This window comes from Schistocerca piceifrons, chromosome 3 (assembly GCF_021461385.2).
Source record: "Schistocerca piceifrons isolate TAMUIC-IGC-003096 chromosome 3, iqSchPice1.1, whole genome shotgun sequence".
NCBI classification, from domain to species: Eukaryota; Metazoa; Arthropoda; class Insecta; order Orthoptera; family Acrididae; genus Schistocerca; species Schistocerca piceifrons.
In genome coordinates this window covers 759,934,447-759,960,171 of record NC_060140.1, presented here as the reverse complement: position 1 = coordinate 759,960,171, position 25,725 = coordinate 759,934,447, and the positions used below count along the sequence as shown (strand labels likewise).

Genomic DNA, 25,725 nt, shown 5'->3' with positions numbered 1-25,725 from the left:
ATACATTTGATATTTGTTCTTAAACCACTTCATTTAATAATAAACATTAATTTTATATAATTAAGACACTATTTTTAATAATCTGTGATTTTTCTATCCCCTGCAACACAGAAACTATTAGTCCTAGACAAAAAAACGAACAGGACCTTTTTTTGTAGAAAACTTCATGTAGTGTAATTCTGTACTGGGAAACATTTTTGCTAGAAACTTTGGTCTTTGAGTTATTTGGGACGAATATATAAAAGTGCCTTTAAATGCAACCTCTCCCACCCCAACACCCACACCCCAAAGGAGGGGATTTTTAGTATTTTGTTCATAACACCCTCCCCCCTACCACTGTACAAAAACTTGCAATTACATGAATTTTTTGATTTTCCTTCCTTGGCTGCACTGTAGTATATCACATGTTTGTGCTTTTCCAACAATACAGCAAAATAATTTATCCAACTTTTATCTTGAAAACATAATAATTATGTTGTCGTTCCAATGGAATTTGTAACCCAGTGCACTGCTAAACAAACAAATCATGACAAAACAGATTAAAACTTGTGAAAATAGTTCTTGTTGGTATAAAAATAAGTATGTAATTTCTTCCTGATACTACAGTTTTTATACACTGAAAAAATAATGCTATAGTGGTACCCTATATCGTTTGAAAAATCTCTGCCAGTGACAAGTGTGTATTTGTTGCTTAGTTTTGTATTATTTCCTATTCTGTAATTAAACTATAAACTAAACTACTTTAAAGTAAATGATGTCAATACAAGAAGTTACAAATGGCTTCTGTTTTTCAGTATCAAAAAAGAAAGAAAATTCAGCTTGTTCACACATTTATTTAAGTTTTAGCAATAGCTGTATGACGGCTGTTCAAAAAATTCCGGTACATTGTCCACAAAAATTTTCTACACTTACCTTTTACTTATTGTGCATGGTTCCCTTTGCAATACTTTCCTCCACAATTGATACACTGCTCCCAACACTGTTTCCACTTAAGGAAGCAATCTTGGTATGTCTCCTCCTGGATCGCGGGAAGTGCCATCTGCGAATTTTGTTTTATTTCGTCTAACGTTGCAAATCTTTGTCCTTTCAACGGGGTTTTCAACTTTTTTTATTTACAAAGTCCACAGGGACCAATCAGAAGAGTATGGAGGATGAGGCTGCACAGTGATTTCATGGCTTGTGCAATAGTCTCACACCAACTAGGATGAATGTGCAGGTGCATTATTGTGATGCAAGAGCCATGAATTGTATCGCCACATTTCAGGTCATTTCCTTCTCACATTTTCTCATAGGCATCACAAACATGTCCTGTTAGTACCACCAATTAATAGTTTGTCCCTGTGGCACAAATTCATGAAGAACTAATCCTTCAAAGTCAAAGAAAACTATCAGCATGGCTTTGACATTTGACCTGACCCAATGAGCTTCTTTTTGGTCTTGTAGAACCTTTCCCAGGCCATTGTGACGATTGAACCTTGGCCTCAACATCCTAACCATAGACTCACCTCTTGTCACCAGTTAGGATTCTCTTAAGGAACATCTCATATTCATTTGTATGATCCAAAAGCTCTTCACAGATTGCAAGGTGAAGGCCTTTCTGGTCTTGACTCATGAGCCATGGGGTAAAACTGGCAGCAACAAGATACATTTCAAGACATTGTGTCAGGATTTCATGACATGATCCAACTGAAATGTCACATTATTGTGCAATCTTCCAGTCAGTCAGTCTTTGATTGGCACGCACAATTTCACTGACGTTCCTGATGCAACTGTCGAAGGGCGTCCTGAACTACAGTCATCCGTCCAGCCATTTCTAAACCTTTTGAACCATTCGTAATGCCAAGTACACCTTAAGCACTCATCACCGCAGGCTTCCTGCATCATTTGGTGTGTCTCTGTAAAGGTTTTCTTGAGTTTCATGCCAAATTTAATGCAGACGCATTAGATCTCTGCCATCTCGAAATTTGCAAACTGTACGACACAACATTCTACTCATTACCACACTGGACAATAACTAACAGACATACAACAATGAGATTTCCGGTAGTTACACATTAAACACAGGCGTGTGTAGGGGTGCCAACTGCATTTCGCTCCAAAACACCATTGGCTCTACATTACAAATACTCCAGAATTTTTTGATCAGACCTCATATTCAAATTTATTAAATTAGCTTTTCTACCTAGGAGTTAACACAATTTTAACAGTAACGAAATTAGACTGTCGATGACAGACTCCTAAATAAAATAAATACAACTATTAATGTGATGCAAACTTAAACTGTGAATGTAACTGACTTTATATACTGTAACTGAAGGAGTAGCGCAAGACGCAGTAATAACCTCACATTGGAACGTGGTATGCACATTCTAAGGACATTAGGCAGAGGTTGTGGCAGAGGGCATTGAGGCACACTACAGCAGGTAGTGACACCCAATAGTGTGTGTTAGGGTTTCGATGCACCTTGTACGCAAAAATAATTTGAGAAGTTGGATGATTAGGAAATTGCTTGGTGAGTGCGTAAGTGAACAAAAGTTGGTACTATTGGAAATGAAGAAGGAAGATCCCTACTTTGACAAGGAGACCATCTATGGGCCTAGTCCAGAAAGTGCTAGTGGGCAGCCTTACTCTATGACGACTGATTGAGTCCAACAATTTCAAAGTTGAAGATTTCACTGAGCAATAAACTTGGCTAACTACGTACAATCAGGATGAGACCAGTGCCTTGTAAATATGAAGAAGAGTTGCATGAAACAGAGAGTGGTAAGCCTTCACATACAGTTAGTCCTTAGATGATGAACAGGCAGCATCCACAGCAGCTTTTCATCAGAGAGGTGTTGCAAAAATCAAGACAGTTCAACAGTGTCTAACCACTGGGTACCCAAGTAAGTCCTGGGTCACGATGGACTGTGGTATGACAAAAGTAATGCATGAATTATGTTTTTGTGAGGAAGAACTGAAAGCCATGGTAATGGTTCCAAGGGAAAGCCCTTAGGTGGTGCCTTGGAGCTGGTGTTAAGCCAAGGCTACAGAGTGAAAGCTATATTAAATACAAAAGTCATTGACACATAGAGCGGGTGTGACCGGCGGTCCTATGGTTATCACTAGCCCATTAATGACAATGAGGAAGAGTGTGACACATACCATGGCACTGTACATGATGCTTTTGTCTTGGGCCCATGGGGAGCTGAGTGATGTACCAACTCTAACCTGAAACAACTGGTGGGATAAAGGCTGATGAATAAAAATCAGTATGGAGCCTTGAAAGCTCATCATGAAGGGTAAGTAAAATTTGATAGTGCCAGGCAACATAGTATGCCTCATGTACATTAAAGACGACAGCAACTTGGCGCTTAGAAAGAGCATCTCAGAGTGATGTCTCCAACCTAATCAAACGGCCAACTGTACATTGTCCATTCCTGGAACCAAAATGCCCCTGTTATTTGAAAAACAGCCTAACCATCCTTTCAAGCACTTTGCAGAATACAATGGTGAGGTTAAGCGGTTGGAAGCTGTCAATGAACTTAGGGTTTTTTACTGGTTTATGGACTGGGACGAGTACTATTTCACTATTGTGAATGGAAAGCACTTTTTATGCTAATACAGTAGAAGATCACGAGTAGATGACTTTGAATAATACACAGTTGTTGGATCATCTGATTATAAATTGTACCAGAGCCTGATGCCCTATAGTATGACAGGTCAAGAGCCTGAAGCAGGTCCAATTTCAGTGAGAAGTTCATTATATAATTTTGCATAACGGGGGTGAAGGATAGAGAGATTTCTTCAACTGTGTTTGAAAGGTAGACAGGTAACAAAAGGACACTGACATTGTCAGAAAGTGTGTTGCTGAGTGTTCAGCAAGATTCGATGCATTGGTTCAAATACTACCATGAAGAAAGAGATCCAGAACAGTTGTTGATCTTTGGTGGCCCAAAATACTATGGAGTTTGGCCCGTACCTGGGATGAAGAGGCATATGTTTCCTTGGAGGAAACATAGGACTCCCAGAATTGCTTCTTACCATGTATAATTAGACAGCAAGCCTTACAAGAAGCCACTTAAAAGTGAGGAGGAGGTTGTGCATAGAGGCCATTTGACAACCCTGAATACCTGTTGTAATGCTTTTAGTCCACCATGGCACCAGCCAGTGGTCGAGCAGACCTGTAGAAAGAGGAACAGCTGTTCCAGCACCACAGACGATCACATCATAGATATATCCCACTACCTTACTGATGCAATCTGACACAGAGAGAGTGCAGGTGACAGCAGGGATATACAACTGCCAATTGTTTCTCAAAGAGCCCAACATGACAAATGGTCCAGTGTGCACTGACAAGGAAGTGATATAATCACCAGAAAGTGATCACAGTCACAAGGATCACCACTGTAGCGAAGCAATGAGATTTGGGGGATAAGATCGTAAAGCTACAAAGTGGGTAGTATGTACACTTGAAAGACAAATGCCTGAAATGCTGTCATTTAAAATACGGATTGGGGGTAAGAAATACTGCTTCACATTGCAGCAGTTACACATGATTTTGACATTTCCTAGAAGCAAATTCCACTCAAAAGTGAAGGTCAATGTGTCGGTGTTTACCCTGTTATCTGTCGGACCTTGAAGTGGGTCCCTCACTTCTCCAAGTGTTTCATAGTTGTTTTGCCGATCTGCAGCATTAGATCTTGGAGGAAAGTTAATCCCTGTATTGTGTTGAGGTTCTTTTGGGGCATTATGGGAACAGGTGTGTCACCAAGTTGTTAACAACTGTATGACACTGACCCCCCCCCCCCCCCTCCCTCTGGACAGGCTGCCTTGATGGGTATTAGGTGATGTTTTCTGCACAGCCCACACGGTAATCAAAATATGTGGTATAAAATAAGAGAACACAGCGGGAGAAGCCACAATCAATGTCCTATGAGCAAGCTAGGTTGTCATCAGAATATGTATCCTAAACAGTAAGTCTGAGAAAATAAATAGTGAGAGAGTAAAGGACGATGTACTGCAATGGCTTGCGGTCCATAATCATCACACACATACTCTTCAACAGTTGCGAGCCCCAGAATTATTGGAAAGCCCATGACTGTATGAATATGTTTATTTTTCATGATGGCTCCACATTTTCCACTACCAGTCAATTTTAACCGCTGTTTTGTTGTGCTAAGCATAACGCATTTTAAGACTTACTTTGTTTCCAAGCTTTTAATACTTATATTTTCATATTAAGCTGGTAACGTATGTGTTTCTCATGATCAAAATACTGTATTATCATTATGCTTAGCCTTCGTTTCAAACATATCAGATTTTTGGACTTCAAGAATTCACTCACTCACACCATCAGCAAGCAACGTAAGTAAAATGTCTACTCAGAACAAATGTATACACTGTAGATGAAATAATAATAATAAAAAAAAAAAAAGATAAAAATGAATCCCTCGAGAAAGAGTGCAATTTCACACACTCTCCATCCAGCTACAAAAAGAATTTTGCTTTGTTAGATGCATTTAGTATGCAGTGAAGAATAACCTTAAATTCAACAATATAAGTACACAATAATTACAATTTTCACCACATACTTCTAGAAAGGTTACTTAATATTGAAGCATCACAAAAAAGTATGCCCAATGTTGAGAAAACAGCATATCATTATCAAGATGGGGTGTCAGACTGTAAGATAGGGGGGGGGGGGGGGGGGGGGGAAGTTAAAATCACATATTATGGATCTTAAAAAAATCTCATACTGCAAAACATAACTTTTCCTTTTTCTTATTGTATGCTTCTACATGTTTCACCCACTATGTGTTGTCTTCGGTGGGTCTCAATTGTATATCTGAAAAGTTTGGATTTTACATGGTCACCTGCTGTTATGCACTTTATGAATTGACAACATATGTTTTTTCTCATACTGTGCAACCTTTGCTTTCTTCGTGGAATTTATTTTTTGCCTCTTCATTGTTACCTCATATCACAAATTAAATACATTAATGATGGCACATTAACAAAAAAAAAAAAAAAAAAAAAAAAAAAAACTACTTTTGGAAACTGATATAACTTTGCTTCACTGACATACAATTATTTTCATAGAGGTACAGCACATAACATAAAAATCCTTAGTACTTAGCTTTCTCCCACCACACAGCTACCATAACACCTAGCGAATGCATGAATTCCAGTTTGCAGGCTATTGTGGTATTGGGAATGTACAGAAATGCATCACAGATGGCTGTAGCTGAAAACAGCTATTATAAAGGAATGCCTTCCACTTCTCCGGCTCTTATTATATTATATTTATCTGAAACTTCCCCTCTCTGTTAGTTTATCCTAAACTGATTTTGTTGTTGTTGTTGTTGTTGTTGTGGTCTTCAGTCCTGAGACTGGTTTGATGCAGCTCTCCATGCTACTCTATCCTGTGCAAGCTTCTTCATCTCCCAGTACCTACTGCAACCTACATCCTTCTGAATCTGCTTAGTGTACTGATCTCTTGGTCTCCCTCTACGATTTTTACCCTCCACACTGCCCTCCAATGCTAAATTTGTGATACCTTGATGCCTCAAAACATGTCCTACCAACCGATCCCTTCTTCTAGTCAAGTTGTGCCACAAACTTCTCTTCTCCCCAATCCTGTTCAATACCTCCTCATTAGTTACGTGATCTACCCACCTTATCTTCAGCATTCTTCTGTAGCACCACATTTCGAAAGCTTCTATTCTCTTCTTGTCCAAACTGGTTATCGTCCATGTTTCACTTCCATACATGGCTACACTCCATACAAATACTTTCAGAAATGACTTCCTGACACTTAAATCTATACTCGATGTTAACAAATTTCTCTTCTTCAGAAACGATTTCCTTGCCATTGCCAGTCTACATTTTATATCCTCTCTACTTCGACCATCATCAGTTATTTTACTCCCTAAATAGCAAAACTCCTTTACTACTTTAAGTGTCTCATTTCCTAATCTAATCCCCACAGCATCACCCGATTTAATTTGACTACATTCCATTATCCTCGTTTTGCTTTTGTTGATGTTCATCTTATATCCTCCTTTCAAGACACTGTCCATTCCGTTCAACTGCTCTTCCAAGTCCTTTGCTGTCTCTGACAGAATTACAATGTCATCGGCGAACCTCAAAGTTTTTACTTCTTCTCCATGAATTTTAATACCTACTCCGAATTTTTCTTTTGTTTCCTTTACTGCTTGCTCAATATACAGATTGAATAACATCGGGGAGAGGCTACAACCCTGTCTCACTCCCTTCCCAACCCCTGCTTCCCTTTCATGTCCCTCGACTCTTATTACTGCCATCTGGTTTCTGTACAAATTGTAAATAGCCTTTCGCTCCCTGTATTTTACCCCTGCCACCTTCAGAATTTGAAAGAGAGTATTCCAGTTAATGTTGTCAAAAGCTTTCTCTAAGTCTACAAATGCTAGAAACGTAGGTTTGCCTTTTCTTAATCTTTCTTCTAAGATAAGTCGTAAGGTTAGTATTGCCTCACGTGTTCCAACATTTCTACGGAATCCAAACTGATCTTCCCCGAGGTTGGCTTCTACTAGTTTTTCCATTCGTCTGTAAAGAATTCGCGTCAGTATTTTGCAGCTGTGACTTATTAAACTGATAGTTCGGTAATTTTCACATCTGTCAACACCTGCTTTCTTTGGTATTGGAATTATTATATTCTTCTTGAAGTCTGTGGGTATTTCGCCTGTCTCATACATCTTGCTCACCAGATGGTAGAGTTTTGTCATGACTGGCTCTCCCAAGGCCATCAGTAGTTCTAATGGAATGTTGTCTACTCCCGGGGCCTTGTTTCGACTCAGGTCTTTCAGTGCTCTGTCAAACTCTTCACGCAGTATCTTATCTCCCATTTCATCTTCATCTACATCCTCTTCCATTTCCATAATACTGTCCTCAAGTACATCGCCCTTGTATAAACCCTCTATATACTCCTTCCACCTTTCTGCCTTCCCTTCTTTGCTTAGAACTGGGTTGCCATCTGAGCTCTTGATATTCATACAAGTGGTTCTCTTCTCTCCAAAGGTCTCTTTAATTTTCCTGTAGGCAGTGTCTATCTTACCCCTAGTGAGACAAGCCTCTACATCCTTACATTTGTCCTCTAGCCTGCTTAGCCATTTTGCACTTCCTGTCGATCTCATTTTTGAGACGTTTGTATTCCCTTTTGCATGCTTCATTTACTGCATTTTTATATTTTCTCCTTTCATCAATTAAATTCAATATTTCTTCTGTTACCCAAGGATTTCTATTAGCCCTCGTCTTTTTACCTACTTGATCCTCTGCTGCCTTCACTACTTCATCCCTCAGAGCTACCCATTCTTCTTCTACTGTATTTCTTTCCCCCATTCCTGTCAATTGTTCCCTTATGCTCTCCCTGAAACTCTCTACAACCTCTGGTTCTTTCAGTTTATCCAGGTCCCATCTCCTTAAATTCCCACCTTTTTGCAGTTTCTTCAGTTTCAATCTGCAGTTCATAACCAATAGATTGTGGTCAGAATCCACATCTGCCCCTGGAAATGTCTTACAATTTAAAACCTGGTTCCTAAATCTCTGTCTTACCATTATATAATCTATCTGATACCTATTAGAATCTCCAGGATTCTTCCAGGTATACAACCTTCTTTTATGATTCTTGAACCAAGTGTTAGCTATGATTAAGTTATGCTCTGTGCAAAATTCTACAAGGCGGCTTCCTCTTTCATTTCTTCCCCCCAATCCATATTCACCTACTATGTTTCCTTCTCTCCCTTTTCCTACTGACGAATTCCAGTCACCCATGACTATTAAATTTTCGTCTCCCTTCACTACCTGAATAATTTCTTTTATCTCGTCATACATTTCATCAATTTCTTCATCATCTGCAGAGCTAGTTGGCATATAAACTTGTACTACTGTAGTAGGCATGGGCTTTGTGTCTATCTTGGCCACAATAATGCGTTCACTACGCTGTTTGTAGTAGCTAACCCGCACTCCTATTTTTTTATTCATTATTAAACCTACTCCTGCATTACCCCTATTTGATTTTGTATTTATAACCCTGTAATCACCTGACCAAAAGTCTTGCTCCTCCTGCCACCGAACTTCACTAATTCCCACTATATCTAACTTTAACCTATCCACTTCCCTTTTTAAATTTTCTAACCTACCTGCTCGATTAAGGGATCTGACATTCCACGCTCTGATCCGTAGAATGCCAGTTTTCTTTCTCCTGATAACGACGTCCTCTTGAGTAGTCCCCGCCCACAGATCCGAATGGGGGACTATTTTACCTCCGGAATATTTTACCCAAGAGGACGCCATCATCATTTAATCATACAGTAAAGCTGCATGTCCTCGGGAAAAATTACGGCTGTAGTTTCCCCTCGCTTTCAGCCATTCGCAGTACCAGCACAGCAAGGCCGTTTTGGTTAATGTTACAAGGCCAGATCAGTCAATCATCCAGACTGTTGCCCCTGCAACTACTGAAAAGGCTGCTGCCCCTCTTCAGGAACCACATGTTTGTCTGGCCTCTCAACAGATACCCCTCCGTTGTGGTTGCACCTACAGTACGGCCATCTGTATCGCTGAGGCACGCAAGCCTCCCCACCAACGGCAAGGTCCATGGTTCATGGGGGAAGAAAAAAATTGTAGGTCTGATTTTATTTGACTATATTTACAGCATTAGAGTCATAAAATAATTTGAAACTTCCAACATCCTGGATACATAAACATGACATTTATTTGTTCAGCTATTGATAATACTTTGTGTAAGACCTACAATATTATAAACAAGAAACAGACCAATCATATCAATGTTAAAGTAGAGAGAGGACATGATATGAATGGAGTAAGAAAACATGAACATTACACATATAAGAAAAATCAAACAATGGAAAACCCAGGATGGAATAACGACAATGTTATGAAAAGGATATGAGGGAATATGGTATAGTTGTAGGTAAACAACTAGAATTCTCTCATATACAGATTTATTCACACTTAGCGTCTACACAGATACAAGTCCGGAGGCTAACTGCCGTTAGCGTCCAACATGCTCTCCAAAGCCCCTCTCCTCAAAGATAGCACACTTACGCACAGAACAAATATCGATTTTTATGGCACTCTACGCCACATAGACACCCCCCCCCCCCCCCCCCCCGCGCAGTATGGAGTACGTCCCTGTGAATGGGGGGGGGGGGGGGGTGAGAAGTTAGGAAGGTAACGCACAGTTCTTCTGCGTCAGGCGGAAGCAGTCGACTGGTAGGAGACCGGGGGGTGAAGCCCGGTACGTCGACGGTGAAGTCAGCAAGCGACGCCGGCGGCTGAAGACGATGTCCCGTCCTGGAGTGAAGGTGTAGCACTTCGTCAGCCGGCAGGCGGAGAATCACCTTGCCAGAAGGCCTAACAAAGGCACGCAAATTGCCACACGCAGCACTTCTGCTCAATTTAAAGCGGTGCACCACACGAGATTCTGCGCTTCCTCCCTCAATTTTGTCACACGCGAGTACCACACACACTGTATCGCCATCTACGACAACAGATAATTTATGTATGTCATCAGGGTGCACATGTGTTGTGAATTCTTGGATGGCACCTGTACGAGCAATGGTAGGGAGGCAGGGAGGTGTGGGAAAGCCATGGCATGGGGAAGCATCTGCTAAGAGGGGGGTGGCAGGTGCACTAGACTGTGCAGGAGACAACCTCGGGCGATCAGCTGACAGACGAGGGAGCGTGACCGAAGGCAACCAGGAGCCTAAAGAGCTGTCACACGAAGATGGTAACACAATGGTAGAATCCGAGTGGTTGGCAGTTCGACTGCGAGGGCTGTGAGGAGTGAAGCCCCGAAAAGATTGGCCACTCGAATTAGATGAACGCGGAGAATGAGCAGTGCTCGGCAGAGAAACACGCTGTGGAAAATCAATACCCAAATGCATGGTGTGGGAAGATGGATGGCCACTCGAAGTAGGAGTGGGAGAAATAGGGGCAGAATCAGGGAGGTTCACCTGATGCTCAATGAAAGCTGGTTTCACTCGGTTGAGTGAGACCATGGTTACAGAGTCTTTTATGAGGAGATTCATGTTATTCTCAGAGCGTTTGACGACCTTGTAAGGACCTGTGTAGGGCGACTGAAGTGGGGCTTTGACTGAGTCGTCTCTGAGAAACACGTACTCACAAGAGTCTAGCGCGCGTGGTACGTACACGCGCGGAAGTGTATGAGCAGCCGGAGGTGGCGGCTGAATTCTGCTGCAGTGCAAGCGCACCCGCTCGAGAAGTGAAGGGAGTTCAGAGGGCCGTGGAAGTGGGGTCGGAGTGACTAATTCTCCAGGCAAAACCAGAGGTTGACCATATACAAACTCAGCTACGGACCCCTTGAGGTCTTCCTTGAAAGTCGCACGAAGGCCAAGAAGCACGAAGGGCAGTGCCTCTGTCCATAGTGAGTCATGGCAACGCAGGGCAGACTTCAGGGTGCGATGCCATCGCTCGACAAGCCCATTGCTTTGGGGGTGGTATGCAGAAGTATGAATTTTGACAATACCACACATTTTACATAAGTCAGAGAAAACTGAAGACTCGAATTGTCGCCCCTGGTCAGTGGTGAGGTAAACAGGTGAGCCAAATCTAGAGATCCACGAATCTAAGAATGCTCGACTTACTGTCTCAGAGGTAATGTTCGGAATAGGCACAGCCTCAGCCCACCGAGTCATCCTGTCAATAGCTGTAAACAAGTAACGGAAACCCTCGGAGGGGGGCAAAGGCCTACGAGGTCGACATGAACATGGTGAAACCGGCCTGGAGGTTGGGCAAAACAGCCAAGGGGTGGAGAAGTGTGCCTGGAAACTTTGTTCTGCTGACACACCATGCATGCCCTTGCCCAAGACTGACAGTCACGGCCCATGTTTTTCCAGACAAACCGTTCAGCTACCAGACGGGTGGAGGCTTTGACACCGGGGTGTGCTAATGTGTGTAGTTTGTCAAAGACCTGGCATTGAAGGGGCTTAGGAATGAATGGCCGCAACGTACCAGTCAATTCATCACACCACATTAAGTCAGATATGCCAGGGAAAGTAGAGCCTACCGGTTGGAGAGAGGAGCTGTGGTCTGAAATTAACTTCATGGTATCGGGGTCTGCCGATTGCAACCGAGGTAGGTCCGTTAAGTCAATTAAGGTTGTGACCGCACCAACACGCGAGAGAAAATCAGCAACCACACTGTCCGCTCCTCGGATGTAGCGAATGTCATTTGTAAATTGCAAGATGTAATCGATGTGACAAAAGCGTCGTGGGGGCGGATCAGCCGCAGGATTTTTTATGGCAGGAACCAACGGCTTGTGATCAGTGAGCACATAGAAATCTCGTCCCTCAACATCAGTTCTGAAGTGTCTTATGGCCTCGTAAACTGCAAGTAGTTCTCTGTGGAATGCTAAGTATTTCTTCTGCGCGTTGTTTAGCTTTTTTGAGAAAAACTGCAGGGGGGTCGTAACATCGTTGTATGTCTGACTCAGTACTGCGCCGATAGCATTGTCACTAGCGTCAGTAGTGATAAACATTGTGGCGTCCGCCCGTGGGTGAGCAATAGTGACAGCAGAGGCCAACAGCTGTTTGAGTTTATTAAATGCCTTGTCCATGTCTGGTGTCCATGGTACCTGGCGGGTGCCAGAAGTTTGTGGGCCAGCGAGAGCATCTGTGAGAGGAGCCTGCACTGCAGAAGCGGCTGGCAAATGTTTCCGGTAATAATTAACTGTTCCGATGAACCTGCGTAATTCCCTGTAGGTCTGAGGGCGTAGCATCTTGAGAACAGGCTTGATCTTGTTCTGTGGTGGTGTCAGACCGTCCGATGACACAACATAACTTAGGAATGTGACGGATGACTGGTGCAATTGTCTTTTTATTGTTCGGTTCAATACCAGCGGCTGCTAAAATATCTGTCACGACTTGAACACGCTCCTCACTCTGTTCTAAAGTAGAAGCAAAAACCAACATGTCGTCCATATATACGAAACAAAAGTCTAGATGGGATAAAGTTTGATTGATGAAACGCTGCCACGTTTGGGGTGCATTTTTCAACCCAAAAGGCAAAAATTTGTATTGGAACAGCCCAAAGGGAGTGGTTATGGCAGTCTTTTCAATGTCCTCCGGAGCCATAGGAATCTGATGAAATGCGTGCTTACAGTCCAAAACAGAGAAGTACTTTGCACCTGCGAGCACATGATTGAAGTCTGCGATTTGTGGGACTAGATATTTATCAATGATGGTCCGGGCATTTAAACACCTATAGTCTCTTTCTTTTGGTCAAACAGGATAGGACTAGCCCAGCAACCGGAAGAAGGTTCAATTATTCCCTTTTGTAACAGATTGTCCAATTGTTCTTTTGCAATTTTCATAAATTTCGGCTTGAGGCGGCATGGACGTTGCGATATGGGCGGCCCATTGGTTGGACGTAACCGATGAACTGTGCCATTAGTGACTACTGCAATACGTGGCGCGGCACGATAGTCAGATGTCCATGAAGCGGAGCAGGCAGTGGCGGACGGGCCAAGCTGTGGCACTGAGGGCACGGAAGTACAGGTGTGCCACCCGCTAGTAGGCTGCGTAAAGGCCGCACACGTGTTAACATGGGCGAGGTTGGTACACTGGTTCTTGGTAGCGGGCCGTGCCGCTACGAGCGCTGTAGGCACGAGTGGGCTTGGCCGGACAGGAGATGGCCGTAGTTCATTGCCACAAGCTTGGCAAGTTAATTTTCCATTCGGAACGCAAGGAGCATGAGCACTCGGGCATACCCTATCATTACAAAAGGGGGTGCTGACACAGTTTACAGAGTTCACAACATTGTCGTTAACGTGCGCGGGCACGGGAACACCAGATTGGCACGGACTGACCTTGTCTGTAGCCGACGAGTCGTCTGCTTGTAGTGCCGCGAGGCGTTGTTGTGTGGAGGCCAACTCGTGGTGTATGTCGTGGAGATGCAGCAGCATTTCCATACGTTCCATCCGCAACTTAGAAGACTTGGCGCACTCCACTAGCCACTTAATTGTCCAATATTGCAGCTCCAAGGATAGGTTTACACACTTCTTAGCACAGCACACATGTTTGGTGTTAGCCGAACTGTCACTCGGCGAAGCGAAAGGAATATGTTTGTTAAGGGAGGGGTAAAACACAGTATTTTGCACAAAATCTAGTGACAACTGATAGTGCTTGAGGAAATCAATTCCGAGAATAGGTTCTTCAATTGTTGACACTAGAAACGTCCACTCCAGCTTGCACTCGGGCGAAAGTTTCACTGTATACAAAGTGGAACCCGAACACTGTAGGGTAGACAAGTTCACTGCACGAAGTACTGTTTTGTGTGGTTGCACTTTATTGGTTGCTAGGCGAACCGGCAGCAAAGAGACGTCTGCGCCAGTGTCTACCAGAAAACATACACCTGATCGTAAATCGCGAACATAGACTCGACCACACTTACTGTTATTGTCCGAAACGGAGTGCAACATGGGATGGTGCCCGTTGTTTACATCGCAGGAGGTGGCACCGTAGCCTACCTGCAGTTGGAGTTTGGGTAAGAACATGGTGACTGGCATTTGCGAGCTTGCTCCCCGAATCTCGCGCGGAAGAAACAGTAAGTTTGGGCAGGCCTGTGCCCTTGTGGGTAGTTGCTAGGTGACAGAGTATGTGCCCCAGAGTCTTCCACAAAGGCCGATGCACTGTCGTTGCGAGGAGTTGAAGGTGCAGGCAGGGCGGCTAGTTTAAAAAACTTGTTATCAGCAGCACCAGACAAGGGCATGGTGTCAGAAAGCGTCTTAGTGTGGTCACGTCCAAAATGCAGTGCACGGAGCTCACGTTGCCTGGCGGAGTATGCTCTGTCGGCGGCGCGTAAACGTTCATTTACTGGCCTATCTTCATACGCAGAGATTGCAGTCTGGACAGGCAAAGACAGCTTTTCAGTCCAGATTTCTGCGAGCGTGTCATCAGGCATAACTTGCTCACTGACGAGAAGACGGATGCACCGCCACAGCTGGGACGGAGACCTGTCGTCGAGATGCTCTTCGTAGATGAGCTGTCGCACATTTTCTCTCCTGGTTTTAGACACGCGCTCCAATATCGTTTGTTTCGCCACAGCATACTTCCCTGCTAGGGGGGGTGCTTTGACCAGATCATAAATTAAATCGATGCGGTCGTGAAGATGGTTCATGAGGCAGGCGAAGCGTGCGTCGTCGTCCAAAGCACAGACATTGAATGTTTGCTCAACCAGGTTAAACCAGAACTCCGGGTGAGCGGGTTTGAAGTCTGGTAATTTCGGCAGATTCGGCACTACAGTCATTGCGGAGGTGCGCCTATTACTTCGGACGGAAGTAGAGCATGCAGAAGATTGCGAGTCCGGATTATTGGCGTCCCGTAATGCGGGAATCGCGAAATTCACTTGACGCCGGGGGGGCAGCTGAGAAGCGACGGACGCTCGAACGGTGTGAGGATCGTAGTCAAAATGTGCATTCTCATTGACATGGTAGCTCGGAGAGAAGCCACAAGTGCTTAAGTACGCCGGTGAATGTCCGTTATGCACACAGTATTCACTCGACCGTGAGTGGTGGGGCTGGTTGTAGATGTCGGAGTAATTACTATCCAGCACAGAATTGTTGACCTGATTAGAAGCAACACAAGGATCCCACACACGTCCACTAGGATGCACACTCGGTGTGATATTTGCTGTTTGGCGAGCATTGCACACCTGTTGACTAGCCGGCGCGGAAGGATACACACGTGGCGGGAACTGATTCGAGTTTGAATTTACTACTGGATTTTCCAAAGTAGCAAAACCTCGCTCGACGCCACGAACTGTATTGAATTGTGTGTTCGACACAGGAGTAGAAATGTTCCGACCAACACTCTGTGGAGAACACGTGGGAAAGTCCAGGCTAACAAAGCCAGAGTCCACGACCGTTGGCGGTTGGAAGAAACTGGCGGCACTCGATGAATTCCATTGCATGTTCTGGCTGAAGGATTCCGAAAATTCTTGCGGCATGTCCACTATGATGGCAGGAGTGCTGGAGAGATGTTGCTGGAATCCGGGCGGCGGTGAATGCTGAAAGGCCATTGTCTGGAGCTGAACAAAGGCCCTCGCGATCGCGGAGAAACCCGATGCGGTAGGCGCGTAAATAACCTTCAGGCGGTAACTCGGACGCGTATTACACAAAAACAGGGTCACCAGTGAGGGAATATGGTATAGTTGTAGGTAAACAACTAGAATTCTCTCATATACAGATTTATTCACACTTAGCGTCTACACAGATACAAGTCCGGAGGCTAACTGCCGTTAGTGTCCAACATGCTCTCCGAAGCCCCTCTCCTCAAAGATAGCACACTTACACACAGAACAAATATTGATTTTTATGGCGCTCTACGCCACAGATACATTGCTATTCACCGTATAGAGGAGACACTGAGCTGCAGGCAGGCACAACAAAAAGGCCTTCTCCTAATGCAGAAAACACACACACACACACACACACACACACACACACAGACACACAAACCACTGTTACTGGACACTGGGGCTGGACTGCATATACCAACTCTGCCTCGTGGAAAAGCAATTAGTGGGTTGTGGGGGTAAGGAGGATGCTGGGGCACAGTGAGGAAGGGATAGCAGAAATGGGGTGGGGGAAGTTGTAGTGCTGCAATATATCCTATTTTCCTGTAACCCTCTGTGGCTCCAACCATCAGATCCTGTCCTTCATCCACCTATCCCCTTCCCTGCCCCCACTCCAGCCCCACACAGTCTTCTATTCCAACAATGCACCCACCAGTCTTTTTTTTCCCTCCTCTCCTCTCTCTGTCTACTCTTCTGCCCCCCCTCCCCTCCACCATCCCCACCCACCTGAAAACTCCCAACTGCACCGAGCAGCTGTACCGTGTCCCTACCATGTCCCTACATGTTCCCATAAGCAGCAGTACACCTTCTCCCATGCTTACTCTGCTATCCTTCCCCCCTCTCTGTCAGACTCTCCTCCTTACCCCTACAACCCATAGATTGTTTTCCATCAGGTAAAACTGTATATGGCCAAAGACAATGGTTGTGTTGTGTTGTGTTGTGTTGTGTTGTGTGTGTGTGTGTGTGTGTGTGTGTGTGTGTTTTCTACTTTTAGAGGAAGACCTTTCGGCTGAATGCTCAAATGTACAGCGGTCTTCTTTTTGTGCCTGTTTGTAACTCAACTTCTGTTCTATATGGTGAGTAGCAGACATTCTTTTCATAATATTGCACTTATATGGAATTTTTATATTATTAAGAGATGTATATATAAGAAATCTTTATATTATTAAGATACATAACTTAAAAAAAGATGCATTTTCAGATAATGACAACTATCATATTTGCACATAGACCTTTCGCAAATACTTACAGCACTTGAAAATCTTGTTTTAACAATTCCTGGTGCAACACAATTCACTCTGATATTATCTTTTGCCAAATCTACTGAAGCAGCCTTTGTCAGACCCAGAAGAGCAGTTTTGCTAACAGAGTATGCTCCCAGCAACTGAAATGAAATGCAATTCGTAACCCGACACAAGCCACATTTATCACTTTATAATTTCAAACAAAATTAAAACAGATCAAAATTTTTCAGTCTTAAATGTTTCTCCATTCTTTCCCCAAAATTTAAATTTTCCTATATTTTACACAGTTCATATTCTGTATCTACTAAAGTCAACCTCAAACCGGAAGTCAATTTTATTGTTCAAGGGTATACACAGTGCTTAAAAAACAGGTTGAGTTTTTGCGTTATTATAATTATTTGGTATTAACTGTTTTGGCTTGTCTGCAAAAGACTGAACATAACTTTAACATGAGTATTATACAGCAAATACGAAGCATGATGAAGTGAGACTGTGAACTTGTAAATATACAGACCTTAACAATCACTATTCAGTTACTGAACTACTTTTACTTACACCTAGAGGTTGATATCCAGCAATGGATGATATATAAATTATTGATCCTCCACCTCTCTTTCTTAAGTAAGGTAATGCTTCTTTTGATAGTAGAAATGCAGCTTTCACATTAACCTCAAATATTTTGTCCCATACTTCCTCAGGGCACTGAAATAATGGTAGAGAATTTTTAAATAACAGTTACATAAAACCATAACAGTATAAAGTCATATACACATTACTATGCATGGAAGCTGTGAAGGAAAAAAAACATTACATACAAATAATAATTTGAATAATCATCATAATACTTATGCTATAGGATCAGCAAGTGAAAGAAAAAAAAAAAAAAACTGAAAATTCTTATATAAAGTCATACCCATTTTTTCCCTCAGACTGTTATCTGGGCCATGGTCTGTGCTTTCTAAAAAAACTGTTTTTTTCTAATTCCTTCAGAGAGAACAATTGATTAAGATGATTATTGTCTTGGTTTTTCTTCACTTTCTGTGGTGCTTCAGGAATAGCAATTTGTACCAGGCAGATTTCAATGAATTCTGCATCTTTATTTGGGCATTAATAGTTAATACTGTGACTTTCCTCGAACCACCTTATCTTATCCCAAATATTATTTTGTGGGCTAGCCTTGTTGATGGAGATGCAGAATTCTCTCCATTTCTCTCTCTTCTTCCCTTCAGCACTTTTTTCATCCTTGTTTGTGCCTTCATGAGGAGGACATAATCTGTGGTCATGTTTTATATATCCATAATGCTTCTTTACACTGCTGTACAACTTCTGCACATTCATTGTCACGCTACTTCTGTGACATTTTCATAGGCTGGTGGAATGTCTTATGTCAGTGAACATTATTTTCTGCAGCTTCATTTACACAATTCATCAAGTTGCCATAGCCTTTTACAGTGTCACTATTTGTCTAAGTTGTTCACTTTCTGTGTAATTTCTCATTTAGTCTTTTACCCATCTGTCTTCTCTGTATTCCATCTTTGCCTTGGAATTATCATTTGTATCTAAGGTATTCCTAGAGTATTTAATGCAGGCATGTAATCCAAGCCTGGGGTACGACAATTTCTTTCTGTCTTGCTTCAATACAATTAGTTGGTTAGCCATGATTATGTCTATTACTGACAATGTTTTTGTCATTCTTTGTACATTTGGTGGAAAACCACCATCATGTATAATCATTGTTTGTTTTTCCAATAATGTTTTGATAACTTTAGCTACCCTGTCTTCCTTTCTATAACTGCATATTGTAAAGATGACTATAAAAATGACAGCTTCCTCTACTACAATCATTACTTCTCCATGAGGTGATACTTATTTAGTAGTGTCAACTCTTTTCTTTGTGTTTTGTTGGTATTTACACCATCTGTATGTTTTAATCCCCAAAGTCTAATTCAATGACCACAAACAAGAGATGGACAGTATGCCCAGATATAACTAATAATCAACCCAAATATCTTATATTATGTTGATGCATGTGTTCATGGCACTTTTGCTTCACATGTCGGTATTCCAGTTACTATGGGTTTATTTATTGATTGTCATTTTTTGTTTGTAGTTCACTGTTGTTATGTGAGTTCATATACTGTCATTTGTGCATAGTGAATGGAGCTACGGTTGCTAAAAAATGGAGTGCCAAGTGAAGAAATTGGAGCATTTCTGACATATTCTTCTGTTTGATTTCAATAGAGGGGTGACAGCAGTGGAGGCAGCCAGAAACATTTTCCCTGCATATGGGGATAATGCCATTGGACAGAGCAAATCAAGAAAATGATATTCTCATTTTAAGGAGGATTGTTTTCACATTAATAACTCTCCACATTCAGGAAGACCTTCAGGGTTTGATGAAGATTGTTTAAACGCATTAATCCACAACAATTTACAACATTGTACTCAAAAACTGGCAAATGTGATGAACTGTGATCATTCCACCATCATTGGCACGCAATGGGGAAGGTTCAAAAATCAAGTGTATGGATACCACATGCTCTAAGTAAAAAATCACGGAAATCGGCATGTGCACCTCTGCTTGTTTTTCACCAACTGGCTTGTGAACAACACTGACCATTCCTATCCTGTGTTTTACTGGTGATGAGAAATGGTGTCTTTAACCTAAAATAAGGAAAAGAAAGGAATGGTGAAACCATAATAAAGCAGTTAACTCCCTGTACAAAGACCAGCACACATCCACAAAAGATAATGTTATGCATCTGTTGGAACAGTACCACAAATTGCTTGTAACCATCACTGCTGACATTTATCGTTAACAATGCAGATGTCTTGCACAGGCAATCCAAGAACAATGACCGGATTTGGGGTTGGGAAGTCATTCTGCATCCACCTTATTTGCCTCATCCCTGCCTCAGATTTTCACCTTTTCCGCCCTCTATTGAACAACCTTCAAAGAACTTTCTTCACAGACGAAAATGCACTCCAAACGTGGCTCGACAAGTTCTTCATCTAAAAACAATGTGATTTCGGAAAGTTAACCCACTGTTGGCAGCCTGCTGTAAATTGTGAAGGAAAATATGTACTTTCTGTTATGGGTATCTGTGGTGTTTATTAAATTTAGGGAAAAACACTACAAACTTAAGCAACAAACTAATACAAAGCAAAAAGAGGTCCAAAAAATTCCCTACCTCAATAGTAATACTTAAGTTCGTGCACACATGTTTTAAGAAACATCTACACGGGATAAATTTGTAACCCACTGCAGTGTGCCAATAAAGTGAAAAAGAAAAAACTGCGAATCAATCATTCCTCCATCATCCAGGGCAAAAATTGTTAAAGAGTCAATGAAAAGTTATTAACACCTACTTATAAGAGCTCTATAGAAGCGCATGTAGAAGAACTGTGGCTCAACTTTAAATGAGTAGTTTACCAGGCACTTCAAAGACATATACGAGAAGTTCATGCTACGGGGGACCCTCCATGTCATACAACCACCATAAAGAAATAGGGACCAGTATATCCGCAGCTCGTGGTCTCGCAGTAGCGTTCTCGCTTCCCGAGCACGGGGTCCCGGGTTCGATTCCCGGCGGGGTCAGGGATTTTCACCTGCCTCGAGATGACTGGGTGTTGTGTCTTCATCATCATCATTCATCCCCATTACGGTCGGAGGAAGGCAATGGCAAACCACCTCCACTAGGACCTTGCCTAGTACGGCGGTGCGGGTCTCCTGCATCGTCCCCTACGCTCTGTTATGGAGTATGGGACTTCGTCATCATCATCATAATCATCATTATTATCATCATACAATAGGTGTAGAACAAAGCATAGATCTATAGATAAGAGATGCTAAATGAGACTAGTTTGGTATCAAGTAGGCAATGGGTGAAGCCTTCAATGACTACCACAGCAGAATACTATCAAAAGAACTCTCACAAAGCCTGGAGGAATTCTGCTCATATGCAAATAGTGTCAGTGGCACAAAAATTTGTGTCCAACGACTCGTTGACAAGATGGGAAGTGAAATTGTAGGTAGCATATCAAAATCATAAATGCTGAACTCCATTTTTAAATGTCCCTTTGCAAAGGAAAAGCCAAGAATATTGTCCTTGTTTAATTCTCTCAGAACTGTGAAGCTGGGCGAACTAGACATCAGTGTCACAGGCATTGAGAAACAGCTGAAACTGCTAAAATTAAACAAAACTCCAGGGCATGATGGAATCCCTATCTGATTCTATACTGAATTTATGGCTGAGTTAGCCCCTCTTTTAACCACAAATAAGGAAGATTGGAGCAGGCTGTTACACAGGTTGGGTTCACCTGTCTCAGTTGCTGCTGCTTCCTAGCAGTCTAAACTCAAATCACACTACGATCACAATATTTTGGGCAGAGAATACACAGTTTCTAGTTTCTGCTGACAGTTTCCTGGATTTTATTGGTGTTTTTCTGTTTTTGAAACTATAGATATTCTTTTTTTTATATAATTAAGTCTCATTATTCCCCATTTATACAATGAAGTATACAGGGTGTTACAAAAAGGTACAGCCAAACTTTCAGGAAACATTCCTCACACGCAAAGAAAGAAAATATGTTATGTGGACATGTGTCCGGAAACGCTTACTTTCCATGTTAGAGATCATTTTATTACATCTCTTCAAATCACATTTATCATGGAATGGAAACACACAGCAACAGAACGTACCAGTGTGACTTCAAACACTTTGTTACAGGAAATGTTCAAAATGTCCTCCGTTAGCGAGGATACATGCATCCACCCTCCGTCGCATGGAATCCCTGATGTGCTAATGCAGCCCTGGAGAATGGCGTATTGTATCACAGCCGTCCACAATACGAGCATGAAGAGTCTCTACATTTTGTACCGGGGTTGCGTAGACAAGAGCTTTCAAATGCCCCCATAAATGAAAGTCAAGAGGATTGAGGTCAGGAGAGCGTGGGGGCCATGGAATTGGTCCGCCTCTACCAATCCATCGGTCACAGAATCTAATGTTGAGAAGCGTACGAACACTTCGACTGAAATGTGCAGGAGCTCCATCGTGCATGAACCACATGTTGTGTCATAGTTGTAAAGGCACATGTTCTAGCAGCACAGGTAGAGTATCCCATATGAAATCACGATAACGTGCTCCATTGAGTGCAGGTGGAAGAACATGGGGCCCAATAAAGACATCACCAACAATGCCTGCCCAAACGTTCACAGAAAATCTGTGTTGATGACGTGATTGCACAATTGCATGCGGATTCTCGTCAGCCCACACATGCTGATTGTGAAAATTTACAATTTGATCACGTTGTAATGAAGCCTCATCCGTAAAGAGAACATGTACACTGAAATGAGGATTGACATATTGTTGGATGAACCATTCGCAGAAGTGTACCCGTGGAGGCCAATCAGCTGCTGATAGTGCCTGCACACGCTGTACATGGTACGGAAACAACTGGTTCTCCCGTAGCGCTCTCCATACAGTGACGTGGTCAACGTTACCTTGTACAGCAGTAACTTCTCTGATACTGACATTAGGGTTATCGTGAACTGCACGAAGAATTGCCTTGTCCATTGCAGGTGTCCTCATCGTTCTAGGTCTTCCCCAGTAGCGAGTCACAGGCTGGAATGTTCCGTGCTCCCTAAGACGCCGATCAATTGCTTCAAATGTCTTCCTGTCGGGACACCTTCGTTCTGGAAATCTGTCTCGATACAAACGTACCACGCCACGGCTACTGCCCCGTGCTAATCCATACATCAAAAGTGCATCTGTCAACTCCGCATTTGTAAACATTGCACTAACTGCAAAACCACGTTTGTGATGAACACTAACCTGATGATGCTACGTACTGATGTGCTTGATGCTAGTACTGTAGAGCAATGAGTCGCATGTCAACACAAGCACCGAAGTCAACATTACCTTCCTTCAATTGGGCCAACTGGCAGTGAATCGAGGAAGTACAGTACATACTGACGAAATTAAAATGAGCTCTAACTTGGAAATTAAGCGTTTCCGGACACATGTCCACATAACATCTTTTCTTTATTTGTGTGTGAGGAATGTTTCCTGAAAGTTTGGCCGTACCTTTTTGTAACATCCTGTATATACAAATTATATTCCATTACTGTATAAAGGTTGCACAACATTATTCTGTATTAACATTGAGGCCTGTTTTCTCAGCTCATTTTTTGTCTGAATTGTCTGTTCACGTTTAGTTGTTAAAAAAGTTTCTGGTTGGCTGCCACGTGTGACAATCCAGGCAGGCTTTTTTATTACTTTTTTCAGTTGTTTCAGGTTAAGATATTGAAAATCAATAAAAAAAAGGACAGACTAAGGAGAATTTCTTCCATACATCATACTTGCAACAGTGACAAAGGTAAAAAGGGAGGGATTATCAACTTATAAAGCTGCAGCTAATCAAATCAATTATCAAAATTTAACAAGAACTGCAAGACAATTCCTCAAAATGAGATTGTCAATGAAAAGATAGGTCAGCCTTGAATCACCATTTGCTAATTTCCAAACAGAGAAAGTTTTTTTCCAATGCTAATGAGAAAGAACCAACATGTTTTTCAAACAGCCAATGTTTACTACAGATTAACTCCAAAATAAATAAAAACTCTGGATTATGATCTGTCCATGGCAAATTCTATTAAATTTCCTAAATCTTGGTAGGATAATGGGTGGGCTGGAGATGCATAGTTCATTGACTTTTGGACATGGCTCCCCACTACAGATTACTAGCTCAACAGGAGCTTCTAGCTTCAGCTGAACAAATTTCAAACATTTTTTTCAGTAATTTGACAACAGTTCTTAGGCAACATAGTTTCAATCTCACAAAATTTACGACATGGACAAAGTGAGTGTCACATCAGTGTAGAGGCCAGTTAGAGCAGTTGCTAATGGCAAAGCTAAGGATAAATGATTCCATTGTATAGAATGCAAAATGTGGGTTTATGAGTTATGTACCCCATGACCAGACATCTTTAATACAAGTGAAAATAATGGGGATGCACTTGAAAGTGACTAGACTTACCATGTAGGTTATTTTCTTAAGTATTTACTTAAATTACTATTTTGGTGTCTACACTGGTCTCAATTATGTATTAGTGCTTTATGACTATCATTGTTTGATTTTTCTACTCTTCATATAATTTTTCTTAAATAAATACTTTGGTTTTGCCCATCTAAATAACACATGGCAACCAAATGCAACATTTGTGGCAAGCAACTTTGAGTCTGGGCAGGCTGTCACAAAAATTTACTCCAAGAGAACTGTTTTTTTGTGAAATACTACATGTTGCTATAGCCTTGAGTAAGAAATTACAGCCAAGGATACACTAATGATACAAAATAAACTATAAACACTCCCCCTTCAAAAACTGAAAATCATGAATTGTGAGACCTTGCTCTGTGCTCCCGTTCCAATGATCCTTCAAACAAGAAGCTACGTCCAGTTGTTGGAAGAAAGCACAGGTCACACTTGTCTATAAAAAGGTTTGCATGAGTGATCCACCAAATTACCATTCAGTACCCTTGACACCTATAACATAACCTGAGCTCTACTGGAATGAGTTACCTCAAACAGAATGACCATCCATGACAACCAGTATGGATTACTTGCAATGAATTACCACCTGAAAAAAGTTCCACAAACATTCTATCGGATTTCAATACAATTTCAAAGTGATGCAAAGAGTGGAACTTTGCTTTCAGTGTTCAAAAATGTAAAATTGTGCACTTCACAAAATGAAAAATAAAATATTATTCTATGACTACAACATAAATGAGTCACATTGGAATTGATCAATTCATACGAATATTTGATTGTAGCAATTTTTAGGGATATTAAATGAACAATCACATAGACCCAGTCACAGATAAAACAGGTGGCAAAAGTTGATTCATTGGTAGAATACTATTGCAATGTGATCAGTTTACAAAGGAGATTGCTTACAAAATACTCTCACAACACATCCTAGAGTACTGCTAAAGTGTGTGTAACACATACCACACAGGACTAACAGGGGACTGACCATATACAAAGAAAGACAGCACGAATGGTCATGGGTTTGTTTGACCCACCAAAGGGTCTCATGGAGATCCTGAAAAACCTGAACTGGCAGGTGCTTTAAGACAGATGCAAACCATCCCGTAAAAACCTGACCTGCGTACAAAGCTTCAAGAATCAACTTTAAGTGATTAATCCAGGAATATACTACAAACCCCTATGTATTGCACTCATAGGGATATGAAAGAAAAGTTTAGATTATTGGTGTGTGTGTGTGTGTGTGTGTGTGTTTGTTGCACACAGTAAGGAGGAAATCTATAAAATGACACTCGTG

General features: G+C 42.0%; 1 protein-coding gene across 1 annotated transcript in view; it reads right to left on the bottom strand.

Annotated features, from left to right (window-relative positions):
- LOC124787748 (dehydrogenase/reductase SDR family member 4) overlaps positions 1-25,725 on the bottom strand; it is a 42,287-nt gene that overhangs the window by 13,544 nt on the left and 3,018 nt on the right. Inside the window, exons 3-4 of the mRNA XM_047254613.1 lie at positions 17,934-18,080; positions 17,384-17,518 (exon numbers count right to left, since the gene is read on the bottom strand). Of these exons, the coding sequence (XP_047110569.1) occupies positions 17,384-17,518; positions 17,934-18,080 (282 nt within the window). The remainder of the gene's footprint in view (positions 1-17,383; positions 17,519-17,933; positions 18,081-25,725) is intronic.